The sequence below is a fragment of the Lutjanus erythropterus genome, chromosome 2 (assembly GCF_056507025.1).
Source record: "Lutjanus erythropterus isolate fLutEry1 chromosome 2, fLutEry1.hap2, whole genome shotgun sequence".
Taxonomy (NCBI): Eukaryota; Metazoa; Chordata; class Actinopteri; order Lutjaniformes; family Lutjanidae; genus Lutjanus; species Lutjanus erythropterus.
The window spans coordinates 40,426,254-40,452,038 of record NC_139318.1 but is presented as its reverse complement, the minus strand read 5'-3'; the positions used below and the strand labels follow the sequence as shown (position 1 = coordinate 40,452,038).

Genomic DNA, 25,785 nt, shown 5'->3' with positions numbered 1-25,785 from the left:
TTTCATGCTTAACCCTCTACTTCTTATGTTTTTATCCCTCTTTCAATTCAATTCCGAATGCTGAAATGCAACAATCTCAAAATAATTGAGTTATAACAATGGGAACAAGGTATCATCAATAAAAATTTTAAAAAGTTCTTCTACAAAGCTGCTGGAGTATGTTTCAAAACATAGCTTGCTTTATTTTGAGTTTTATTTTGAGCAGTTAGAATATGCCATATTTCTGCCCAAAGTCCCTGGAACTTTTATTCCCAGAAACTATTTTTCAAGCGACTAAAAGGTTCCTGCAGCCCCTTGCTGAAGTTTCCCATGTGGTCGAAAGACCCCCAAAAGATAAGGCCAAGTAGTCCACTGACATTTGAAAAAGAGAAGTTTGTACTTGTCATTTTCATGCAACTATATGTAATATTTAATTGTCAGTCCACTTGCAGATTTTTAAAAATGGTGGCTGAAATAAAAGTACTACATGCTGAGCTGGGACTTTTTTTTGTCGTGCATTGAAAACCTGTTGAGTTCCTCCAGAGGTTCCTAATCCCTGCAGAAACACGGCTTTACAAATCTACCTGACGTTTGGTTTTGTTTAAGTCAAACAGATGAAACATGCTACGGCTTTTCTTTATCTTTTTTTGTTAAGCTGAAAGCTCGGTTAACCTGCTGGCTGAGTGGGACCAAAATAGGAAAATACACTTTCCAAAACTGTCCACATACAACAAGATTTAAACACAGAAACACTTGTAGAAATAAGAGGTGTCAAAGGGAGACTTTAGCAGCTGCTAAAACCACAGTTTCTACTTCTTGAGCACACAAAGTATTTTGAGGAAAGATCCATATCTTGATCTGTATCCAGTATTTGGTGTGGGATCTTATCTTGCAAGCACAAGACAGTATCTTCTGTGTGTACAAGAAAATATGTGGTTCAAGATAATATTTTTACACAAAATTATATTCTTACACTCGATCCATGTCTTGATTCAGATAAGATAAGATAAGATAAGATAAGTCTCATCTCATCTAATCTCTATCAATATATGAATCTGGTAATAATAAGATAAATAATATATGGATCGAAATATGCATTTTGTGTCCATAAGATATAATAATGTCATTATTTTATTACTATTTCAGAGGTCGGTAGAAGACAAATTGTTTGAAATTGTATTTTCTTTACAAACATGCATATTAGGTTTTTAATTTCTAAATGAACAAGGTGTCTTTCTGGCTACACATTACAGTGTGTTCACAAAATTATAGACATTTTTTGCTGGAGGAAAAATAGAGGACAAGTTTAGACTAATGTATTAAAAAGCAGAAAATAAGCTGAGGAACGCCTGACAATACTCGGATAAGCGAGGAATTCTTGTCTGCTCTCCACAGCAACTGGTCACAGAGCGACTGTGTATTATGTCTGCAGAAACTCAAAGGCCAACTGTTATTGTGAAGCTGTGACCTTCAATAATTGAATAATGACCAAAAGGAGCGTCACAGTCAGGCAAGAACAGCTTTCTCCTTCCTTCAGTGGGTGTCGGGAGCGCAGCGGCGTGGCATTCCTTCCAACCGAGATCAGAGTTTAACACGAGCCATCTCATCTGTTTGTCCAGATAAAAACAAATCCACGAAAGTGTTCAGAGTTCAGACGGTTTAGGAAACAGATGCAACCGCATCCACCACCAGGAGACTCTTTCTTTTCCCTCTCCTGGCATGTCTCTTCTTCTTTGTTTGGAAAACAACAACATTTCTCCTCCCCCATTTTCTTGCTTCTCTATTGTTTTTCTGTTTTCTTTCTGTCTTTTCTCTTTGACTTTCTTTGTGCTCCTGCTTTGCAGCTTAACATTTGACCTAACTCTGAACTGGACCTGGGTGACTGCAGATTTAAATGTCATATGTTATAAGATAATTCCAAATATATATTTTTACAAACTAAAATCTTTGACTGTGCCGACAGTCTGCAGTAATCACTTAAAGTTTTAGTTTAACAGGTTGTACACTTTAAGGAAATTCTTGCTTTTTAATGGAACCATCCTGAAACACTTAATATTAATGAATCCCATGAAAAGACCAAAACCAACAATGTGTTAGTCCATTTCTGAATTCTGCAGCAGTCAACCCCATGCCCACTGGCTTCCAGTGAAGAAATAAATCATTAAAAATATCTACGAATATGGTTTCATTTTTAAAAAAGGCTCAACATCTCCCTAAACCAGCTGGTGATTTTTCACAAACGTTACACAAACAGGAGGGGCATCAGAGCAACAGAGTGACTCACTGATGTACTTTAATGGTTTCTGAACAACAATCAAGCTCTATGGCACAAGAGGGAAAATATAGAATAACACCCAAGTTGTCTTGTAAGATATGATTATGCTGCTCAAAAAAAACAAAACAAAACACTACTTTGATTAAAAAATCAAAGCAAAGTCATGAAACACATGGTAACGCTTTATTTGACTGGGTGTGCGTAAGACTGACACGACACTGTAGTAACCATGACATTAACATGAAGGAGACTTTAGTCATTAAGTGTCTTTCGGTCAAATATGTAATTTGTAATAATGTAATAGTTGACATTGTTTGTTATGACAACTTGACATTAAAATAGTCATAAACATGCCATAGCAGGCCTAACTACCACACTCCTTAGCTTTATGTGTTAAAATTATATTTAACTGTCCAGTGTGGTTGATTTTGACACACTTATGTCACAAATAAATGTTATAAGGCCAGTTTGACGGCAGTTGAGAACCACAGTACCAAGGTGATTCACAGAGTTTCCTGATTTACTTGTTGCTAAAGCTGACTTGTTATTTTTTATTTAACCTTGATTCATTCAGGGGAGTTTCACTGAGAGCGAGGCTGGCTTTTTTTCAAGAACGCCCTGATCACGTTCACACCTGGAAGCTGCACAGTACAACCACAGTCTGATGTGCAGCTCACTGAGCAGCTGCACCGGAGCGGTCGGGGTTAGGAGCCCTGCTCAAAGGTACCTCAGTGACATTAATGAGGGAGGGGCAAGTACTGCCTTTAACTGTCCCCACCCAGATTTATCCTGCTCTGCACACCCTAACAAATAAAGTGTTTCCAAACATATAAACTCATACATTCATATTTAAAATATGTAAAAAAAAAAAAAAGAAAAAAAAAAAAAAGAGCACTTTCATAGTTTCATCTGCAGAAGAGATAGACAACAGTGTAACTCAGCTCATTTCTATTCCAAAAATTAGTGGAATAAAATGTTCTGTAAACACAGAGAGAACATTCATCAACAGCTCTACTGTTTCTATCAGTTAATAACATGTAAAACAGACATTAAAAACACACCAAGAAGGAGTTACTCACAGGTGATGCAAAACAGTTTTTCTTGAATAAAATCTAAACTTTACCGAACCAAAAGTAATAAAACAAGTAAAAAAAAAAAAGAGTCAAACTTAACACTGAATTGTTCACACCTTCAAAATGTTGATTGATCTCTAATATCTCATCCCATTTTTCAACCTGCTGTCTGTACAGGATGTATTTCAGTCACTTAACAGTCTGGTAAATCGGGCGAATGAACAGCAATAGCAAAATCATGTTTAAAAAAACAAACAAAAACAAAACAGCTCACAAAGTTCACAGCAGTCTAGGGGCACAAGAAAATATCGATACACTCGAGAATCATGATATTATGTTTTGTGATACTGTATTGATTCCTTAACACTGTATTGTGAAATCTTAATACGCAAAAATTCATGTCAGCGCTTCATTCTGTTGTGTTTAAACCCCCAACTGCTTGACAGCAGTGTTGTTATCTTCACTGTTCTGTGGTGGTGTGTAATTTATATGACAGTTTTCCTAAAATTAGATAAAAAAAAAAAGAAGCAATATGTCGCCTCGCTTAGACTAGCACACTACATTGATTTGTAACCCCTGCGTGTCATATCACCAGATTCTTGCTAATAAACAGCCTGACAGCAGTCTGTCAGTCTGCTGACAAAGGTTTCAGTGTGTCTACATTTTAAATTCTGATTATCCAGTGTTTCTCTCTAATACAGTACTTAGAGCAGATTGTAAAAATATACTGATGAGCATTAGAAAAGTATTAATAACTATAAAATGTATAAAATGAAGAGTCCTACAATATGGATTAAATCCATCACAGGTGGACAACACTACATCCTTTAAAAAACAAACACAAACCAAAAAAAAAAAACATATTCTATTTTGTATATAATCATCTAACTCTAGTCAGACAAGTTTCTGCTCCTACAGTGGCTCCACACTCAGCTCATGCAGACTGAGATTTAAGGAGTATTCCAATTTATTACAACTTGGGTTTTAATTTGTTAGTTCTGTCCATCATTTTTATCAGTAGTAAAAACACCGTACTCAACAAGTTAGTCGCTGAGATCTGAGAAAACAGGGACTTCAAACTTAACAATGAGACAGACTGGAAACAAATCAGAAGGTTAGACAAACTAAATCTGAAAGAGACAACAAAGTTTACAGACCCACTCCACGCTTCTGCTTTGACCTTCTGTATTTACTGTAGAATCAGTTTAACCTTCAGTAAAACTAGTTTTATAGCCAGATTAAATGGTTCAGATACACTACACGAGCAGGAGTATGTGACAAACCCAATAGTACATGGACATCCAAACATTACCCCAATATAGTGTGTGTGATAGCTGAACGTGACACCAAAACCATTAATCAGCTGCTGTAAAAACATCCACTCTTCAGCCCATTATCCTCCAGCATCCAGCACTGATGTTGGATGATAAGGTCTGGCTGACAGTGAGCGTCCCAATTCATCCCAGAGGTGTTGGACGGGGTTGTGGTCAGAACTCTGTGCAGGCCAGTCAAGTTCTTCACCACCAAGCTAGGAAAACCATTTCACACAACATTTCCAACACAACCTGTTGACACAGAGTTGGAAGCACACTTTTGTCTAACATATCATTTTATACTATAGCATTAGTATATACTTTCATTTCATTCAAACCAGGAGGACCTGAAAAAAAGACAGAGACAGGAATGTCCACATACTTTTGGCTAGATGTAGATATGTAGATATACATAGATGCCCAGACCTCCACTATTAAAATGTTGACTTCAGTATATTTTTAACTGATAGAAATGACGGACAAAACTATGACATAAGACCCAAGTTGAGATAAACCTGAATAATCCTTTAAAGTCACATGTGGTCAAACTCAGTTCTGGACCTCAGCATGGCGTCCCGAGGCCTGCTAAAGAGTCTTTTGCTCTGTCGTAGCAGACTGCTGGTTCTGTTGTCAACATGCTCTTCGTCTCCTCTTTGCTGGACGGAGACAGCGAGGACGGAGAGGGCGATGTGGGGGAGGAGAGGTTGGAGGTGGCGGTGGTTGAAGCAGATGAGGATGACGAGGAGTTGCCGTCGGGGAGGCACTCTTCACAGCAGCAGCAGCAGCAGTCCATGAAGGCCTGACCCAGCGAGCGGCACAGGAACAACAGCAACACCGGCGTTGCCGAGCAACGCACGAACAGCAGGAACTGTCCAATCAGACCCAGCGCTGGCAGAGCCAGGGCCGGGAGCGTGGCGGACACGTGGGCGGAAACGTACGCCAGGGTGATGTTACAGATGCTCTCAGGCAGGTTGCAGGTGATGTACAGGATGGTGAGCGCCATCACAGTGGAGCGCAGCCTCTGCTCTCTCACATGCGGCTTCTTCTTCGTCGAGGAGGCAGACGAAGAGGAGGATGAGCTTCTGCTGGTCACCTTTTCACCACTGGGTTTCTGCGGCACTCGCTGGGCTAACACGTGCCTCGTCACCAGGTCGCAGGCCAGAGTGAAGAGCAGAGGCAGACAGATGTAGCACCCAAAGAACCACCACATGCGGGCCTCGTGGTAGGTCAGCACCAGAGAGTAGATGCTGTCAGGCAGCTCCGCAGACGGCTCGCGGACACAGATGTCCACCTTAAATTTTTCTGTCCTTGCCCTGAAGGCGGCCATCAGCGAGCCCCCCGGCTGGCTCTGCTGCAGCTCGGTGGGAAGCGTCGGCAGGCTGACGGTTTCCTGGAGGAGCTGCCACAGCAGCAGCTCAGGGGCCGCCAGCACCATGGAGCCCACCCAGATGACGGACAGCTTGGACAGGATGGACTGACAGGGCTCCACCTTCGGCGTCTGGAGGGACCCGGGGCCGGTGGCTGCGTGGAAGCGATCAATACTCAAAGCGCAGAGGCTGAATGTGGCCACACCCAGAGAGGTCACCTGACAGAGAGATGACACAGAAGAGGGGAAATGAAGATTAATGGTTCAGGTTTCATGGGAAGAAAACTGTTTTATAGATCCATTATAAGCCACTAATTACAAATAGTGGGTTGCCAGGTTGAGAATGAAATCCTGTAGTTGGTGGTGATCTCCCTTCAGCATGGCACTCAACTGTTATATATTTAGTTCCCTAATCTATTAGAGCGGGCCCTTCAATAGTAATAAGTCATCTGCAATTGACCCTGCATTAAGCATGACCCTCCTTAGTTACTGTCGCTAAGCCCGCCAAACTTTCAATTCTTGCACTGCATTTATGCACTTTACAGTGATAATGGTGGCAATTGGGAGCAATTGTTGAAACACAAGGTCTTTGAATCCTTAGAGAAAAGCAGCTTCTCATTTCTCGCTGACAGTGGTGGAGTTTGTTGGCTAAAATAATGACTCAAGCAGATTTCATAAGTGTAGCTAGCTGATGTAAGCTGCTGCTAACTCCTTGAGTCGGGCCGAGAGGTCTGTCTCCAGCTGACATTTTAATGTTTCCATCTGACATGTTTTAAAGAAGAACCCTGTGAATTTGTAAATGTAAAGTTACCTGACAGCATGATGTAATGTTAATGCTAAAAGACAGAGCTAGCTTACATCTTAGCAAACATTGGTTGGATGGTGAAATACGGCAGGTATATCTACATGATAGATGACAGAAATACATTCATTAACATGAGAAAAGGAAGCGCAGGGACTCAATTAGTGCAGTGGGCTTAAGAGCTAAGCTAACCTGGCTTAGACCTGAGATGGCGAGCCAGAGTGAGATGCATCATCGTTGACTCACTCTGATTCTGCATCATCCCACATCCTCCTCCTCTGACAGAACAAATGCAGATGCAGTGCCATCTAATTAATTTGTCTGGAGGTAAAGTTACTGCAGCTAGTAAGCTAGTGTTAGTTAGCTGGACATGCTAACATTTGCAGCTTCAACCTTCAGCATGTAGAAGAATGGAAAGCTTGACAGCTCTAGTTACGGTTGTGAAGCTGTGATTGGACAGTAGCTGTTTGGAGGTGGGGCATAGCAAAGGGTCAATTAGTAGTCACTAGGGTTCTTACAATAATCTATTATATCAATCATCCATAATCTTACTCTAGAGAGTCGTGCAGCTAATCAGCGTCCCAGGATAGTCAGCTACAGGCGTGGTTTTAGGTGTGACAACAGCAAGAAGCATTAATGAAAGCGATTCTGAAGTGATTTGATTGGTTGAAATTTAGCCTGCGTTAGATGTGATAGACAGATGGTTTGTCCAATCACCTGCCAAATGGTTTTTGAAAGTGACTGCCCTTTTCCGCACAGTTTTCAAGAACAGCTTCCCAGACCATCTGGAGTGTCAGGTTAACTGTTTTTTTTAGCATTGCAGAGCTACTTCCAAGGTTTTTTTTCATTCATGCTGCTGATTTAAGTCTGACGTGACCTGTTAGCAAAACTCAGAACAAAAACAAGACTTCTAAATCGAGCAGACAAGGTTGCTTTGTTGCTTAAAGAACAGATTCAAGGCTTTCCTCTGTCTTGTTATGCCTGTGGCCTGTAGGTGAATTAGCCTGAACCACAGCAATAAGACCACAATTATAAGAAACCACTTTTGAATACAGAATCAGGGATATAAAAGGACCCACAGGGGGAATAATGAGGATAGAGAGCCATTATGATACAACAGCCCTCAGCCAACAGATTGGGGACAGTTATTGGTGCCTCATGCACATTAAAGTCGCTGGTTTTGGCCAAAAACACAGACTATCATTACAGAGACTTGTCCTCCCTCTGTGGGTGCTTAATGACCTCAAACAGTTAAGACACAACTCAAGATAATTAACGGAGAGCTCTAATTAGCATGAAAATAGTTTAACTAACAGAGCACAGGGGCAGCTGGCAGCCTGACCCGCTTTCAGCACTGCTCAATACAACACTCAGAGTACAAACTGCTAAAAACGTTAATTAATTAACAAGAAATGCATTCGTTAATTAGCATAAAAATAGTTGAAGCAGCAGAGAATAGAGGAGGCCGGCAGTCTGACCTTGTTAAAGACTGCTGCACACAAGCTGTTATTACGAATTAGTAAAACTCCACTTCAGTGGTTTAAAGCTCTGTAGGCGTACGGAGACAAAAACAAGGAGTCCACAGGCCGGCGGAGTCTGTGCCCAAACAGGAGACTGATGAAGCCAATAAGAGTCCAACAGTGAGGAACCAAGAGGCTGTGAGAGCTCCACATTATTACTCTGAGAGTCACTCAGCCTCTAAACTCAGCTCCTGCCTGCCTGAGCTTTTACCTTAATTATTTCACTTTTAAATAATCCTTTGGACTGGAGAGGCAAGCGAACAGTCAATTTTATATTTAAAGCTTCAGTGACTACAGAATAATTGATAAGTCATTCATTACAAAAATAACAAATATGAAGATTTCCTGCTTTTCTCTGTCTTAATATTGTAAAGTGAAAATTTGTTTTCTTTTGACTGTTGGTCCACAAGAACAAATCATCTGAAAGCATGAGCTTAAACTAGTATGGATATTTTTCACAGTTTTCTGACTTATGCAAAAAACAGTAATTATCTGGAAGTGTCCAGAAGTTGTTTAAATTATTATTATTTGCTGTAGCTATTACGTAAAATTACTTTACCATAATGTTTGACTGAATTATTTAAGTATCTGCCATTATTCTGTAAGACGCTATGCATTTATTTACATGAATTTGTAGATTTATACGTGATGATCTGATTTCTATTTGCAGACTGAAATAAACTCTAAAAAAAAAAACATTTTATAGACCACATAATTAATCAATTAATTGTGAAAATAACAGGTAGATCAGTCAGTAATAAAAATATTCAGTACCACTTTACGATAACCTTATAAATTGCTTAGAAATGGTTTATAATCTGTTTATCAATAGTTTAAGATTGTATAAATCCTTAATAAGCAACACATTACATAACTAGAATTCGTGATGTATGTTAAACTTTACAGTAAGGATCCCCATTAGTAAGATTAATTAGTATTAAGCAAGAACTGAATCTTGCCAGTAGTGACCTTATTAATAATTTATAAAGTGCTTACAAACTAATTAATAACTTAAACCATTTATAAATCACTTATAAATGTAGTCTTATTGTGCTAAAAACTTCTGTTGTGCAAATCAATGATTGCGAGGAGAATGGGGGCTGTAGAGCACTGATTTCAGGTTGGTGGTTTGATTCCCAGATCCTCCTGCCCACATCTTCAAATGTCTTTGAGCAAAACACTGAACCACAAATGTGTGAATATGATAACATGACTATATAAAAAACTCATGTCAAGTCACTGTGGAATAAAAGCATCTGCCAAACCCATGAAAGCTGTTCTTTCATGTTCATTCATTTGGAAAAACACAGCTGCTTATCAATTGAACATGACTGACTACATTTAAAATGATTCCCAGAGTTTTGTCTTCATTTTTGCTATAAAGGAAAGGAAATAAATTAAAGTATCAGGACCTTTCTTATTTTCCGTGACAGTCTACATTAGAGCTGCAGTGGTTGGTTGATTAATTGACAAATATATCAAATTTTCTCTAGTCCCAAGCTCAAAAGGATTGTGAGGATTTTCTGCTTTTCTATATTTTCAATCACTGAAGACTGTAGAATATATTTGGGTTTTGGATAAAATAAGTCATTTTATAATGGCATCTTGGACTCTGGGAAGCTGCGTTGGATATTTATCCCCACTATTTACATATTTATTTATTTTTTTTACATTTTATAAACCTAATAATTAATGGAAAAACTAGACTGATTAACTGACTGTTGCAGCTCTGGTCTCCATGTTGTTTTCAAGCCTACTTCATACTGCCAGGAATTAAATTCAAGTGCACTTGTGCAGAAACGTTTTATGATGTGTGGTGTAGACTTCCCAAACCTCTGAAGTACACTTCTCCTCAAATTAAACTGCTGCTGGTCCACCCTAAGCTCATATTTTGTTCTAATAATGTACTAACCAGTGACCCCGACATTTCTGTTTCACCAAGGTTTCTTAGGCAAGGTTTTAGTCTCTGTCCTTACTGAGACTTTGTTTTGGATCTATTAAAAAAAAACATCTTGGTCCTGATAACTCTGCTTCTGTTTTTCACTGTTTGGGTCTTTGAGCTAGAGAAGAAGAGTCGCTTCACGCGGGGCCCCGCCGGCCCCCACTGATGGTTCATAACAGACAGCTGAAGAAGCCAAACAGACCATAACAGCACGTTTGTTCAAAGTAAAGACTCTGACTCCGAGTCTGAAACTGAGCAACAACAAGACACAAACAGACCATTCATCACAAGCCTGGACGTCTCTCAATTAAGCTGGAAAACATTTACAATGAGTTTAATACGGGGTATAAAAACAGCACTGACAGTGTGAATGCAGATTGATGAATTATCATCACATTAAGATGTTTGTTTGACATGTATGACTTCTCTTTACTGCTCTATTGCTTTATCAATCAAAAACACCAACCATTCTCTGGTTGTAAAATATCTCATAGAAATACATTACCGACTCATTGGGTACAACTTATTTAAATCAATTATCAATTTTTCATAAAAGTTCATGTAAATAAAATAACATTTTCCGTTTTTAATGTACTGCCCCAAGATTTTCAGCGCCACTGCTGTGAAATATGGAGTACAACTAGTTGGTCGGACAAAACAATACATTTAAAGAGGTAACCTTGGATTTTGGGCGATGAAAGAGTGATGGATCCATTTAACCATTTTCCCACTTTAAGGAGTGAACAATTAATAACAAAAAGAATAGACTAATCAGAAGGATCACCGGAATAATAATCCTTAGTTGCAGCATTAGAGTTAACTAATAAAAATTTAGGCAGTAACTGTTGCTATAGTAACCAGTTGTTTATCTAAAGCACTGCTTTAGAAAGGTGCTCATTTTCATACACAAAAAATCTATTTTTTCAGTCAACCTTTTTAAAGAAGATTTTAGTTTAAATCATTTGTCCATATTTTTACTCTCTATATAAGTTATTTTTATTTGTTTTATAGTTGTTTTATAGTATTTTATAGTGAAAGTATTAGTAGATTTTTTGTATTAAAGTGTAAACCAGGGGCTTGCATTTTTTTTCATGTGCCAAAGATGCACATTACACAACAGACCCACAATTGAGAGGATTTTGTCTTTTGTTTTTAGGTTTCAAGATAAAAAGTCCTCAAAGTCACTTAATGTATATATAATCAACATATACACATATAATAAGCTAGGATTACAATAAATTATTTTCAATCAAAACGGCCAACTGAATTAAATAATATAATAATATATTAAACAATATTATAATTAATAATTAAATAATATAAAACTTGTTATAACTATTTAACTCGTCTTTACTTCTTAACTCTTTTCGACTTAGTAGAATTTCGGGAATCAAACTTCACTTGAGTGAAAAAGTTTTACAGATTCTTCAGGTGTTCCATCACCTGCTGCTACCTCCTCACCTCCAGATAGGGCACGAGCCGACAGGACAGGTCTCCTAGCAACCTCTTCATGGTGAGCTCGTGGAAGACCACCACGGGCAGGCAGAAGAAGAGCACGAGGAAGTCCCAGAAGGCGAGCCCCGCGAGGACGCAGTTCCACGCGCTCTTCAGGTAGAAGCTGTGCCACACGATGCACATGAGCGCGAGGTTCCCCACGATGCCCGCCGCGAAGAGCACGAGCGCCAGCAGCATGACGGCGTACGCGAGGTAAGACCCGTCCGTGACCGGAAACAGCGGGTTCAGGAGTCCCGACCCGTGACCCGACGAGGAGTTACCCGGCTGGGCGGAGAAGTCCCGACCCGTTCGCGGGGTGGTGAAGTACCCGCTCGGGTCGTCGTAGCGTCGCGGGTGGCCGTGACTGCTGCTCGGTGTGTGCGGGTCTCTTTTCCCGAAACTCCTGTCTTTGGCTCCGCGGGCGACTCGCTTCAGGTCGCGAACTTTTCCACTTTCAACCCGGTCCAGAGAAGTCCTTTCAGGGGTGAGAGACTGCTCCGTCCCAGCATCCTCCGCCCGCTGCACCTCCAGCGGGGACCCGGCGGGCTGAGACTCCCAGGCGGTGTGGACATGACGGAGCTCCGCGGTCCGCAGAAAAAAGAAAAGCAACAGAAACAAAACCGGGCTCATTGTTTTTCTTCTTCTTTTTTTTTTTATTTTTACCGCTGAACTAACTGTTCCCTGTTATCTGTCTCCTTCACAGACATGTGCTGCAACAAACGTCTGACTCCTGAAATAAAAATGCCCATAAATCAGTTAGTCTCAGTCCACACTCCCACTGGTCCTGATGCAGAAGTTTGGAGTCTCGTGCGCACTTCTGCACTTGTTATTCACCAGTATGACCAGTATGAAGACGGACTGGATACAGCAGGGAGCTTCTTCCGGTCATAAATTTCAAAATAAGGCAATAATGAGCGCGTGGTAATGTGATGCCTGTTTTTGGAAATGCTACAAAATCTTAACTATTTAAATCTAAATACTTACTTTTATTTTTCTAGCTACTTTGACAAAGCTGTTTTGCATCATCACTTCATTATCTAAAACTTTACACAAATACATTTTCATTGTCTTCATTTTGTAAACGGAAGCTGGTAATGTATTGGACAGTTTCAGTCACATAATTCATATATCATATAATTCAACTCGGATTTGATGCGTGTCATTTTTTTGTTTTGCCTGAGCAGTGGGTAGAATTTGCATCCTACCTGCAAATTTTGGTGAATTTTTGTCTTACAGTTTTTGCTGCACAAAAACCTTTAGCAGAGAAAAATAAGACGGAAAGAATAATCACAAAAAAGACAATAGCAGTCTGCAGTTAGTGACACTGCTTGGACCCCTTATAAATGAATGGACCGCCCAAGTTAGTTTATTTATTGTTTATTATAAAAGGTTTGGCTCTCTGAAGCTATGATTGGCTGCTCCTGCCGACTGTCCACAAGTTCATTTGCAGCCTTGCTCCCATGGCAGCTAATGAGAAAACCAAACCAGATGTTTTTTTTCAACAGGGAGCTCTGACCACAAGTTATTTCTCAGTATTTATCAAAATACAAAATAAATCTGACACTCTGATGATCTTGAACTTTGACTTCATGTGTGTGCGTCTTCCACCCACTGCTTAAAATCAGTCCGAGGGAGAAAAGGGAGAAATAATCTGTCAGCTCCTGATTGTGAGGTCCAGACCAGTGAGTGCAAACTGAAACACACAACTTCGCTTCCCATAATCCTCAGCTCTTCTGGGAGGACTTCAGTTTCCTCCGGGCGTCCTTGTGTTTCTTGCGATATTCCTGTGGAAACAGACAGGACAGGGTGGTACTAATGATAATAACGATATTTTGTAATGTTGATGTCATAATTGTTATTATTATTATTATTATTTTATAATATTCCTTTATTATCATTATTTATATTTTTGTTAGTTTTTTCTCTCCTTTTTCTTTTTTCAAAGATTTTTTGGGGGCTTTTTATGCCTTTTTATGTGGGCTTCTGTACAACCCAAAGGAAAAAAATAACTGGTGGGTTCAATATTGTAGCTATATTATTTTCAGAGTTGAGAAATTGTTTCTCAAACCACATGTATTCAGATTTGTGGAAGACTGTAAGATTTGTAGATGTGAAGAAGACTACAAAGGCATCAAAGTGGCTGTGGATCAAAAGGTGCGACCCTCAGACCACAGATGCTACTTGGACACAAGCTTGGGCAAGTCGACAATGTCTTTTAGTTACACAGAGAGCATATTGATTATCTTCAGCTGCTAGCATTTCCTAGTTAACAGATAATATAGATTAGTTAATTTTTTTTTTAACCAAAAAATGCTATTGCAAGACGTTCTTTCAACAGTCACTCAAACACATTAACAACTTACTGCTGTATAAAGATTTTAATTTGGTTTCATAGCCGGCAGTGTAAACTTAGTGAGACCGTTTCTGATAATGTTCCTGTTAAAAATGACATGTAAACAGATGTGTACCTGTCTGAGCACATCCCTCCTCTCCTCCCACTGCTCCCTCTGCTCCTCCAGGTGAGACGTCCGACAGAACAACCTGGGACCCTCTGATCGAGTAAAGAGAGGGTTCAGATCACACAGGGGAAAAAAACCAGCAATTTAAATGAAACCACTTGTTCTCGATATTGTTGGTTTCACCTGGCTAAATATTTTGACACCTAATACACAAATTATATTTGAAGATTTAACCTGCTGCTAAAAAAACAAAACAAAAAAGACTTTTCCCTTAATCTTTACGCTGTGTGACCAAATCACACGGTCTCCATCCTACCTGTCAATCTGCTGTCTTCAGGGTGAAAGAAAAATAGATCTGTCTTTGAAGGCGTCTCTTCTCTGAAAACAGCAACATAAACACACATTCAAACATTTGACTTCAACTGAGACAGATTTTAGAATAAATATTCTGCCTTCAAACACACTGCATTTGAGGAGTTTTGTAACTTTCTGAAACAGACAATGTGATAATCACGCCCACTCAATGCAGTGATTTGTTTGGTGTCCTGAGGTCTTTTTTTTGTTCACACAACTACTTTTGTCACTTCCTGTGTGAAAAACAAAGTGCAACAGCATGAAGACCGTCAGTAGGAGAAAGCATGTTGAATTTAACTAGAATCAGTTTGGCATCTCATCCTCAAATGAATATTTGATCAATATATTCATTGATCAACAAAAACTTTAACTATTTTGATAAATGATTCATTATTTTGGCCATTTTCAAACACAAAATGTTAACATTCACTGGTTCTAGTTTCTAAAATGTCAGGATTTGTTTCTTTTCTTCTTTCTTCTTTCCTTTCTTCATAAATGAGACTAAACTAGGTTTTGCCCTGATTGTTGGTTTAAAAAAAAGAATTTTAAGATGCCTCTTTGGCTTTGGAAGTATAAGAAAAAAGCCATTTTCCCAATTTTCAGACATTTTGTAGACAAAACAATGGATTAATTGAAAAAACAGTTAGCAAACTAATTTGTAGTGAAAACAGAAACTGATGGATTTCAGATGTGGTCGGACATCACATCAGACAACACACACAGAGCAGTTAACAAGATTTAATCTTAATTTTTCTCACTCTGTGGTTTTAGCGACAGTGTTGCTTTGCTCCTCATCTTCCTCCTCCTCGTCCTCTTCTTCCTCTGAGCTGCTGTCATGGAAACGTGGGTCCTGTTGCCATGACACCTTTGGCGCCTGGATGCTCTCTACCTTGTACTCTGCTGGCAGAGAGAAACAGAGATTTAAAAGTTTGGAAAACAAATCTTCCTCCTGATAGTTAAATATCTGCTATATAACCCACCTGTCTGTTTACTCTCTGTTTCTGTGTCGTCTCCGAAGAAGGAGAATTTAAATCCGGACGACTCCTCTTTCTCTGCACCGGGATCAGCTGAGAAGAATGATGACAGTGTGGTCAGCTGTTCATCCTTCTCTCCTCCTTCTTCTTCTTCTTCTTCTTCTTCTTCCTCCTCCTCCTCCTCCTCTTTGTCCCAGGCTGTCTTTTCTTCTCCTTCAGCACCGTCGTCATCCTTCTTCAGACCAAACACGGCCTTCAGGTCACCAGACACGTCGTAGTAAATCTCCTTAGAAACCTCTGGAAGTTTCTGAGCCTCTTCCCTCTTCTTCCTCCTGGCCGATTTGCTGTGAAGACGACAGATCACATGACAGTTTTACTAGAGTACAGGCAGAGCTGATAATGAGGAGATGATGTGGTTTGATTTTGATTGGATGGGTACTTCAGTGGTTTTTCTGTTTTAATTTTAAATTTAACCAATATTAATACAAGATTAGATTATCTCATCTGCCCAACTGAAAATTCTCAGTCGCTATCAATGATCACATTTGATCATCAGTCCCATTAGTAAAGGGTCTGCCACGAGGCGCCGACCGTTAATTAAACTGAGGTTTTTGGAAAGTAATTCTGCACAAAATACCCCATAATTATGAAAAAATATAATTTCTTCAAATTCAAAAACAAAATAAAACCAAAAAAAAAACTTAAATCATCAATACATGAATAGTCAAAGAGTTTTGCGTCAATTAAGCATTACACTCCTGCTACATTGCTGGACTCACAACGGCCTATTAAAAAAAAAAGTTTCAAAATAATTATTTTAGGAGACTTTTTTATTTTACGAATTTCTAACTTTCCGATACATACATAGGAGTCATTATTGATCGTTGAAAATAGTTTTTAAAATGCATTATTTCCTTGTGTTTGAGTAATGTTTGCTAAAATCTACAGTGTCCAGCTATTTGAGGAAATTGCTGAGCCTTGTTAGATAGTTAAACTATACATTTGTCAGACTTTTTTAAACATTTACATCATCAGTGGCAGTTCAAGCATTGAGAAACAGACACACATTGTTGGTTTTGGCCTTTTCATGGGATTTGTTAACAATAACATAAACATAGAATATTGCCTCAACCTTTAATGTGGTTTGGTCAAATCTGGCCGACATCGTCTCTGCTTAATAATGTCAGTATCAGAGCTGATGCCGGTTGTACAGACGGCGCATTCATGCTCCCATGTTCGTACCTTTCCTTGATTTCTTCGGATTTGGTCTCGAATGCAGCGTGTTCCTCTCTGCTGGGGTCATAATGCAGCGCTGAGATGTCTCTGCAAACACACACATTATATTGCTTTTATTATTTTCCTTTTTAATACCAAATCCAGTTCAGAAGTGACTGTGGTCCCGGACTCTGTGCACGCGTGTGTGTGCGTGTGTGTCTGACCTGAAGGTCTTGGCCTTGCCGGCTGTCTTGCTGCTGGAGGTTTGTTGGATGCCGCCAAGGACGCTCTGCAGGATGGACAGGTTCTTCTTCCTCTCGTCCTCCAGAGCCTCGTCGTCCTCCATCACACTCTTCTTACTCTCTGAATCAAAAAGAGAGGCTCACAGGTTTTACTTCAGTGCAAGAACTTATGACATCCACTACTGGTATTGATAATTTATAGACAAAAACCATCACAACAAATATTATCAGAGAAGCTTTTATACAGTGAAAATGAGAAAAAAACAAAATAAACAAAACTTAAGACAACAAAGGCTACTACAAAACGTATTCACATTTTCATCAATTAATAAAAACAAATTGTTGTGACAGACAGATGAATGGACAGATAATCTAGTATCCCTTCTTCATCATGGTTTTAATCTACTTTTCTTCTGACTGTGACCCAAGGACACCCTCTCCCACAGCCTCACCTGACTCCTCCTCTTTGTCCTCTTCATCCTCCTCCTCCTCAAGGAAGCGAGAGTCCAGCCGGAAGCGCTCGTCTGTCCCGAAGCGAGACTGCAGCTCCATCAGCTGGACAACAAACAAATGACATCAGAGGCAGGCGTCCAATCGCAGCTCTGTGCTCCTCCATCGAAATATCTTAACATTATGGCTGGACTGACTTGAAATCTGGTTCAGACATGTTGTGTCATCTTGCGTTTTACATGCCTTAAATTTCTATTAAAGTTCAGTGCCATTTCAGTTCTCCAGATTATGTATTAAATTTTAAAACAATTTAAATAAAACGTGGAGCAGCACAAGCAACTTTTTTTTTCTTACCTTCTGTCCTGCTCGACCTTCAAACTGAGGCCTGATGTCAAACCTGCTGCCATCCTCGTCTTCATCATCCTCCTCACCTTCACTGCCACCGAACAGCTGAGGAGCCGACGGCTTCCGAGGCAACTGACACACACACACACACATACACACACACACACACACACACACACACACACACACACACACACAATACAGTAAAACCACAAGAGTTTTAGGGTTTGATTTTCTGTCACTTCTATAAGAAAGTTGCAAAAATTGTTGCCATGATTAAATATTTTACTGGTAAATAATAATGAAATAAACAGGGATTTTACATAACTAACACAAACTAACTGAACACCAGCTGACATAGATCAGTGACTCCTCACTCACCTTTTCTTTTATTGTTTCAGTCTTGGCCTCATCACCTGTGGCCTCGTCCTCTGATTGGCTGTCCTGGAACAGCGTCTTCTTTGACGTTGTGATCTCTGATTTTGTCGGCTGCTTATCTTCGTCATCCTCGTCGTCATCATCAGAGCCAAAGACGATGTGTTTCCCTGCTCCTGCTGCCGGAGCATCCTAATGAACATTAACATTCTGTGTTAAACACAACTCTGAATGTACGTTAAGTATATAAAATATGTTAAAATCAACTAAAAATGTTAAAATATGTCAATGTTTGCTTGAGTGGCCAAAAATCAGTTATTGTAGGTTTAATTTTAAACATGTGGAAGCAGTGTACTACCAGAACCTTAACAACACATCAACATCAACACAACTCATCTTGCCAACATGATTATACGAAGGCTTTCATGTCAGCACCACTTCAGTTACCGTGGTTACAATTCACTCACATCATTCTTTAATGTTACTTGAAAGCATTATTGTCACTTTTAGCCATCTTCTCAGAAATGGACAAAGAGATTATGCAGGAAAAAGAAAGCCAAACTGGGAATGACAATGTTTTTCTCCTCTAAGAATATGGAAAACATAAGCACATAATCCAAAGTTTTATGTAACCGGGAACTGTTTCCAAGAAGACTTATCTCAGCTTAATAAATTGGCTTATAAGATCTTAAAATTCATCCATTAACAGTCTAAACTTGTTCCTGTTTTGGCTTTGAAAGGTCTGATCTGAACACATACCAGTTTGGCTAAAGCTCCCTGGATGAGCTTCTTGTGTTCTTCAGCCTCTTTCTGTCTCTGCTGGACGGCAGCCAGCCTCCTCATGTTGGCCTTCCTCTGCAGCTCCTCTTCCTCCTTAGCTCCTAACTGCACCCTGGGAGGAGCCTGCTTTGTCTCCTCCTCCTCCTCCTCCTCCTCCTCCTCCTCCTCCTCCTCCTCCTCGCTTGAGGAGGAGCTGCTCTGAGCTGCAGGGGGAGGTGCTGCTTTCACAGCATCTTTGGCAGAAATGGTCTCTTCCTCGTCCTCGTCTTCCTCACTGGAGGAGCTGGAGGATGAAGGTACAGCTGCTGCTGCAACTTTAGATGTAATAACAGTCTGACTGGCCTTCTTTTTGTCCTCCTCCTCCTCCTCCTCCTCCTCCTCCTCCTCCTCCTCATCATCATCATCATCGCTGCTAGAGGAGGAACCAGTCTCAGATTTCTCAGTGTTTACTGCAGCTTTACTTGGAATCACTTTTAAAACTCTTGTAGCAGCCATGTCCTCTTCTACTTCTTCTTCCTCCTCTTCCGCTTCCTCTTCCTCTTCCTCCTCCTCCTCTTCTTCTTCTTCCTCCTCGTCTTCACTGCTCTCCAAAGACTTCTTCTCTGTTTCTGTGTGCTTCTGTAAGCTCACAGCCCTGCTGATTTTGCTCTCTGTTGGTTTGTGGTTCAGTTGAGGAGCTTCAGAGTCCAGCTTCTGTTTTTTAACCTGACTTCCTCCTCCCTCCTCATCCTCCTCTTTCTGTTTCCTCTGACCCTCCTCCGTTTCTGATCCCTCGTTCAGAGCTCTCGTCCCCTGGAAGGCGGGCAGCGGCATTGACATGACGACCTTTCTTTTTTTCTTTTTCTTCTTCTGTTCATCCTCACTGCTGTCCTCCTCCATGAGGGCGGCGAGGATCTCCTCTGGCGTGGTGCCTTTCTTGGGAGCACGGGATGGGAGGTTAGTTTCTTTTTCAGAGGGGCCGCTGGGAGTTGTAGTTTCAGAGGTCTCCTGGGATTCTTCAGCTATTCTCTGTAGATCAGCTAGGGAGATCTCCAAACGGGTGACGTTAGAAAACATGGCTTCATAGTCAGAATCTGAACTGTCATCAGCTGATTCCAACTCCTCCTCATCTTCACCTTCATCCTCATCATCACTGTCTGATTCTGAGGAAGGAGGTTTTAGAACTGGGAGGACTGTCTTCTTCTTACTTGTACTCTGTTTTCCAGAATCCCCTCTCTGCTGTATGGAGGACGGTTTCCTGGAGGTGAGGTGATCTTCATCATCTGCTGAATTGTCCTCTTCCTCTCCAGCTTTACTTTTCGTCTTTGTCTTTCTCTTCTTGTCTGTGTTGTTAGCTGACAGATGGTCTGCAGAGGGCAGAGTCAGTCTCTCCTGCGCTGGAGGAGGTTTCCTGGAGGCGAAGAGTTCATCCGTGTCTGCGGAGTCATAGTCGTTTTCTTCTTCATCATCTGGACCGCCTGAAATAACCAAAGAGAAACTTGTTCTTGCACAGTTTGCCACATTTTACAGTGTATTTTTTTACAGTATTTGTCTGGTCATTGGATTCGTTGTTGGAATTGGGGTTTAAAGCACGTCCCTTACCTTTCTGACGAGAGCGTTCAGACTTCACCAAGTAGTCGAGTCCAACCACCTCCAGATTATCCTCATCCGCCTCCTGCCGCATTGCAACATGGGAGGCCTCCTGAGCTGCCACCAATCTGCGGATTTCCTCGTCTGAATCAATATCACTGTCGGTCACTGCTCCCCTCCTCTGAGCCAGTCTGTGGTTGGCTGGTTGTTCATATCCATTGGTGAACTGATGAGCCTCAGTGTGACTGACAGAGGCAACGGTCTGCTTTAAGGTCTGCTTAAATCTAAGAGAAGGAGAACAAGGAGGAGACGGGCTGATATATAGAATAACACCTGGTGGAGAGCCCAGAGGCAGGATCACGTTATTGTAGACTTTGCAGTCGTTAACTTTGATTTTTGACAACTACAACCTTTCTAAAATAGCTGTTAAGAAAATTTGAAAAGGATCATATAATCAGTACCACCAGAATAATTGTTAATAAAGTTGCCTTTATATATAATTCTGTCTGTGACATTGGACATAAAACATATTTGAGGCTGAGGCTCAAAAAAATGAAGAAAATGTTTTCACACAAATAAATTCATCAGTTCATGTAACATTTTTCTTAATGAGAATCAAAGAAGCTACTTGAAACTAATGGGAATTCAACAAACCAACTAAAACTGAGAATCCCAGAAACAAGTTCTTAGCAATCTACAACCAGCAGTAAGTTTTGGGAAACCAGTAAAACCCAGAAACAACTAGGAACCCTAAAGAATCCTGGAAATAACATGAAAACATGGAATGTCAGGAACTAGCTGAGACTTCAGAGAAGCGCAGCAACATGTGGGAAGTTTGGGCAATCCCAGGAGAGAGGACAAGGAACAGAAAATATCATGTAGTTACCTGCTTTTGGCCAAAGCATTCTGGGAATTGACCACGTCTGTCCGACTCTTCTTGGGTCTTGATGGCTCGAACGGAGGGAACTCTCCCCGCCTCTTCTTGCTGATGTCATCATCCCCTCCCTGGAGCTCCCAGGTGAGCTGGGTGACAGGTGTGGACTGGTCTGCGGTGGACCGGTCCAGTCTGCGGATGTTGTGGCAGTATTTGGACGGGTCGTACTTCGTGGTTCGAGCTCTGCTGCCTTTCTGACAGCGGAGCTGCATGACGGGAAGGACTCGTCCAAATTTACTGACCACCCAGTCCTGAAAACAGAACACCCAGAAGACAGTCAGCACCATCCTCACACATGAACCTGTGTGTTACACAACAGACGATCACTGTAAAATCTCAAATAGTGGCCGGGGGGGCCTTTATTTACCTTAATGGCAGAAATAACCAGGGTTTTACATCAGAGATCATCCTTTTTACCCAGTTTCACCTGCTTCTCACTTATTGTAAACTAAGAACTCCCTCCATAAATTCTGCACATTTTCCAAAGCACCAATTCCATCAGTAGAAAAACACATCACACTCACCACTCTGCTATTCTCAGCGTCTTTTCTTTAAAAACATGCTGTTGTTTTTCCTGATTGGTGTTAAGCTACAATGAACAAAACTCTACAGTTCCAGCAAATTCTTTCACATTAAAAGTATTCCAGCCTTTCTGTTGTTTGCAGGCTTTTAATTGAATAAATTAATAAAAATCTACAATAAGTGTTTGCAGACTGCAGCTTAACGTCAGTCAGAAAAAACAGAAAAGTGTAAAAGCTAGAATTAAGCAGCAGAGTAGTGACTATGACTCAGATCTCTGTTGTACTGATGGAATTTGTACTGTGGAAATGTAATGCTAGCCACACTTTGCAAACCAACATGATATCGTTTACCCACAGGTGCTGTTATCCCGCTTGATCTCAAACAATAATGCAGCTCATTACAGCAGTGATTTTGCAAGATATGCTTCCAATTTATTTATTTAAAATATTACTTATTAACTATTCTTGCTGACCATGGCTGCAATTTAAGACCCCATCCCCACACTGGTATTATTTGACTACCAGCATTTATAAGAAAATTTATGGTAAACAAACACAAGGGTGCCTTCATATTTCTGTCAAGGCAGCATTACGTCAGAAAATGAACATAAATGCCAAAGATATGTTTGAGGTCATTTAGAAGCCGATTTTTGTTATGTAGTTTATTTTGACAATAAAAATGAAGCGATTCTTATTAAAATATTTGTCTATGTTATGTGTTAAAAAACATAACATATGTCCTTATTGGAACAGGAAGCAGTAGATGACTGAGATTACTCGACCTTATGTCCTGGTACTTCGGTCCCCGGCACAGCAGCCTTCATGGTGAAGTTTTCCACGCCGGCTTTGCTCAGAGAATCCAACATCTTCTGTCTCTTGTCCTCAGCTGCAGGCTGCTTTAGATGCTGCTCTGCTGCCGCCTGTCGCTCCTCAGCCAGCCTGAGACACAAATACCACTAACTCACCACCCACTGAGACCAGGAAGAATCTATCATCTATCTAGCTATCATAGATTTTCAGTGTGTTGTTCAGGGTGGTGGAGTATTTTACGTTCTGCTGTTGTAAGAAGAATCACTGAAAATTGTTTGACAGTGAAAAGATAAGATTGGTCGATAATACAAATAATTGTTAGCTATGGCCCTAATATGTAAACTTCCTCTTGTCTTGCAGCAATATTTCTATTAATATTAGACTGTCCCAAGACTTACGTGGTGAGGTAAACATGACCATACCTATGTAGGAAGCTTTCTTTGGCTGTTTCAATCTGCAAAGTTCCTCCTTTCCATTTAGACTTATTCAGCACCGTCATACCTGCAAGGAAACACATTAATCTCATAATAATGATTCAACGCAAGGGAAAGGACACTAACACAAAACAAATCATCATGTTTGAAAAAAATTCTGTGACTGACGCTCACATGAAACCAGATAAAAGTGATCTATGAAGTGTGTTTTCTCCTCACACTGGTATTATTTTCTCCTGTTATAAGTAAAATAAGACTTGAAGGCTGAATGATGTGTTCAGGTTGAGGGTTCTTGCACTGGTTGCAGCTGATGTGTTCCACTTGAAATCTGACTTCTTCTAAACAGAACACACAAGGCTTTTGAGTTCATGCAGCAGCTCACTTCACTTACATTTTTTCAGGTCAGCATCTGAAATGTTGATGTTAATGTAGCCAAAGGTTTTGTAAGGAACACCTGCAGAGGAACAGCAAGAGTCAGAACAACTGCAGGTCACTGAGGAGGACCTCTGAACAAAAACAAGTGTGAATTTGCAATACATACAGCCATGTATGTGCATGCATGTCTTGCAACAAAGTTTGGTTGTGATACACAAATCTGTTTAGAAATCCAGAGCGATAATCTATCACAGTCAATTTGACACAGTCATAAATAGTGTCATTTGTTGTTATGAGCAGCTATGCTGTGAAAACTTCCTTGAGGAAGCCTTTTTTAAATGTTGACATTAATGGATTATGTACAATCTCAGTCAAGTGTACAATCTTAAAATGTAAGAAACATTACATAACATGGAATTTAATAATTAAACTTTGTTACTGTTCTCAGTGTGGCTGTCAAAGTGTCAGTGTGTACTGGATTCCTCACCCTCATCATCCCTTCTGGTCCGGAGCTCCACATCCTCCACCTCTCCAAACTTTCCAAATCGATCCTTCAGATCCTTCTGGGTGACCGAATGGCTCAACCCACCGACATACAGCCGCCGCATTGCTCTGTATCCACGACAACACTATCACTGCAAACATTAAACAAACAGCAAACATCAGGATCAGCCATTTAACTGCCTACCCATTCATCAACCATAAGGTTTGAGGTACAAAAACTTGCAACTTAGAAATGAAAACTTTGATCAATGATCAGTTGGTTAACTAGAAATTAGTGTAATGACAGTTTTGATATTTCATAATAGATTGTCATATGTAACTTTCACCCTACTTCAGGTTCTCCATACTGAAGATTTGCAGCTTCTTTGTCTCAGAAGATTGAAAACTGAACATTTAACACATTTAATCCTCTTCATTTTAAACACTACACAGCTCTATACATTTTTACAACATACATGCATATACATACAACACAATACACATTTGAAGTGTACATTTGATTCTTGACTTTTGCACAACTTGCCTTTTCTTTTCTCTAGTGTTAACTATACATATTGTGGCAGTTGCCACCAAAATACCTAGGGTGGAATCCCTGTGTGTGTAAAACCTGTTTCCTATTTCAGGTTTTTGGACTAAAAAGTCCAACAAAAGTCTAGGAGTCATTCATTTAATATATTGTATCATAGCCCTCTGAGATTCATTACTAGTGTTAGCTTTATAGGATTCATCACTGAAACAAGTTGGCTCTCTCTGTCAGCTAGAAGAGATCTGTATTCTTTGTATTTACAAAACCATTGTGAGTGATGATTCAACTACAAACAACAGTCTTTTAAATGACCATAACGTTTAATCAACACCTCTCTTAAACACCACTAGTGGACTTGAATGTCTCCATCCAGCTCAGTGTGAAGATTTTCACCGAGTCTTTGGGGGAACTAAAAAAAACACGACACACAAAGTCCACATAAACTATAATCTCTACAAATATTCTCTTATAACTGAGTTGAAAGAGTTGTCACGATCAAACCACAGATTAAGTATAAGTCGACAGAAAAACCAACAAATGTTTACCTCACATGTATCCAGCTTGTGTTACCGTTAATGCTGTCCGGCGCTGTGCTCCTGCCGACTTTCCCTTCCGCAGTTGTTTCCGCAGAACCGAAACGTTCCGCTGTGGTTGAATTACGGTGAGATTCAACAACAGCTTTAAAAAATATAAATAAAGCCAGAACGCGATGCTGGTACATTTATTTGTGGAAATGTTTTATTGATGACTAGTAATCAATGAAGAAATACGTATTTTTCTCTTGATTTGCTCCGTACTAATAATTCTTGATTACCAACATCTGGTAAAAGACACGGCTTTCTTTGTAGGGGGAGTATCATAATTTCCAGCTCGGGCAGGTTTTTGTTTTTTTGCCTCTAAGAAATAATACCGCGCTGATGTATACTTTAACAGTACATAACACTAGATATTTGCCATATTTTCATCTGCAGAAAGGCATATTATGTGGCCTCTCTCCACATAAACAGCCTCTCACCCCCCTCCGTCACGTGGAAAGTGGTACAGTCCAGAGGGCGCGAGGCTCCGAACTGTTTTGGTTGTCAGGGTGAACCGAAAACGAGAGAAAAGTTTTTGATTTACACGAACAACTCTTTTTATCCGTATTTATATTTTAA

General features: G+C 40.2%; 2 protein-coding genes across 2 annotated transcripts; both read right to left on the bottom strand.

The window, feature by feature from the left end:
• Positions 1–5,063: 5,063 nt before the first annotated feature.
• On the bottom strand, positions 5,064–12,694 carry gpr37l1a (G protein-coupled receptor 37 like 1a). The gene is made up of 2 exons (XM_084739755.1): positions 11,732–12,694; positions 5,064–6,225 (listed from the first exon to the last, which is right to left on the bottom strand). The coding sequence occupies exons 1-2, from the start codon at positions 12,392–12,394 to the stop codon at positions 5,203–5,205; spliced, it is 1,686 nt and encodes a 561-aa protein (XP_084595881.1). The 5' UTR covers positions 12,395–12,694; the 3' UTR covers positions 5,064–5,202.
• Positions 12,695–13,125: 431 nt separating this feature from the next.
• Positions 13,126–25,331, bottom strand: nol8 (nucleolar protein 8). Its single transcript, XM_084739767.1, has 18 exons — positions 25,177–25,331; positions 24,089–24,236; positions 23,618–23,680; positions 23,215–23,293; positions 22,765–22,921; positions 21,414–21,712; positions 20,540–20,811; positions 18,938–20,415; positions 18,185–18,370; positions 17,813–17,935; positions 17,461–17,563; positions 16,991–17,129; positions 16,794–16,874; positions 15,558–15,895; positions 15,336–15,477; positions 14,540–14,601; positions 14,233–14,315; positions 13,126–13,548 (listed from the first exon to the last, which is right to left on the bottom strand). The coding sequence occupies exons 2-18, from the start codon at positions 24,207–24,209 to the stop codon at positions 13,489–13,491; spliced, it is 3,786 nt and encodes a 1,261-aa protein (XP_084595893.1). The 5' UTR covers positions 24,210–24,236; positions 25,177–25,331; the 3' UTR covers positions 13,126–13,488.
• Between the last annotated feature and the right edge of the window lie 454 nt (positions 25,332–25,785).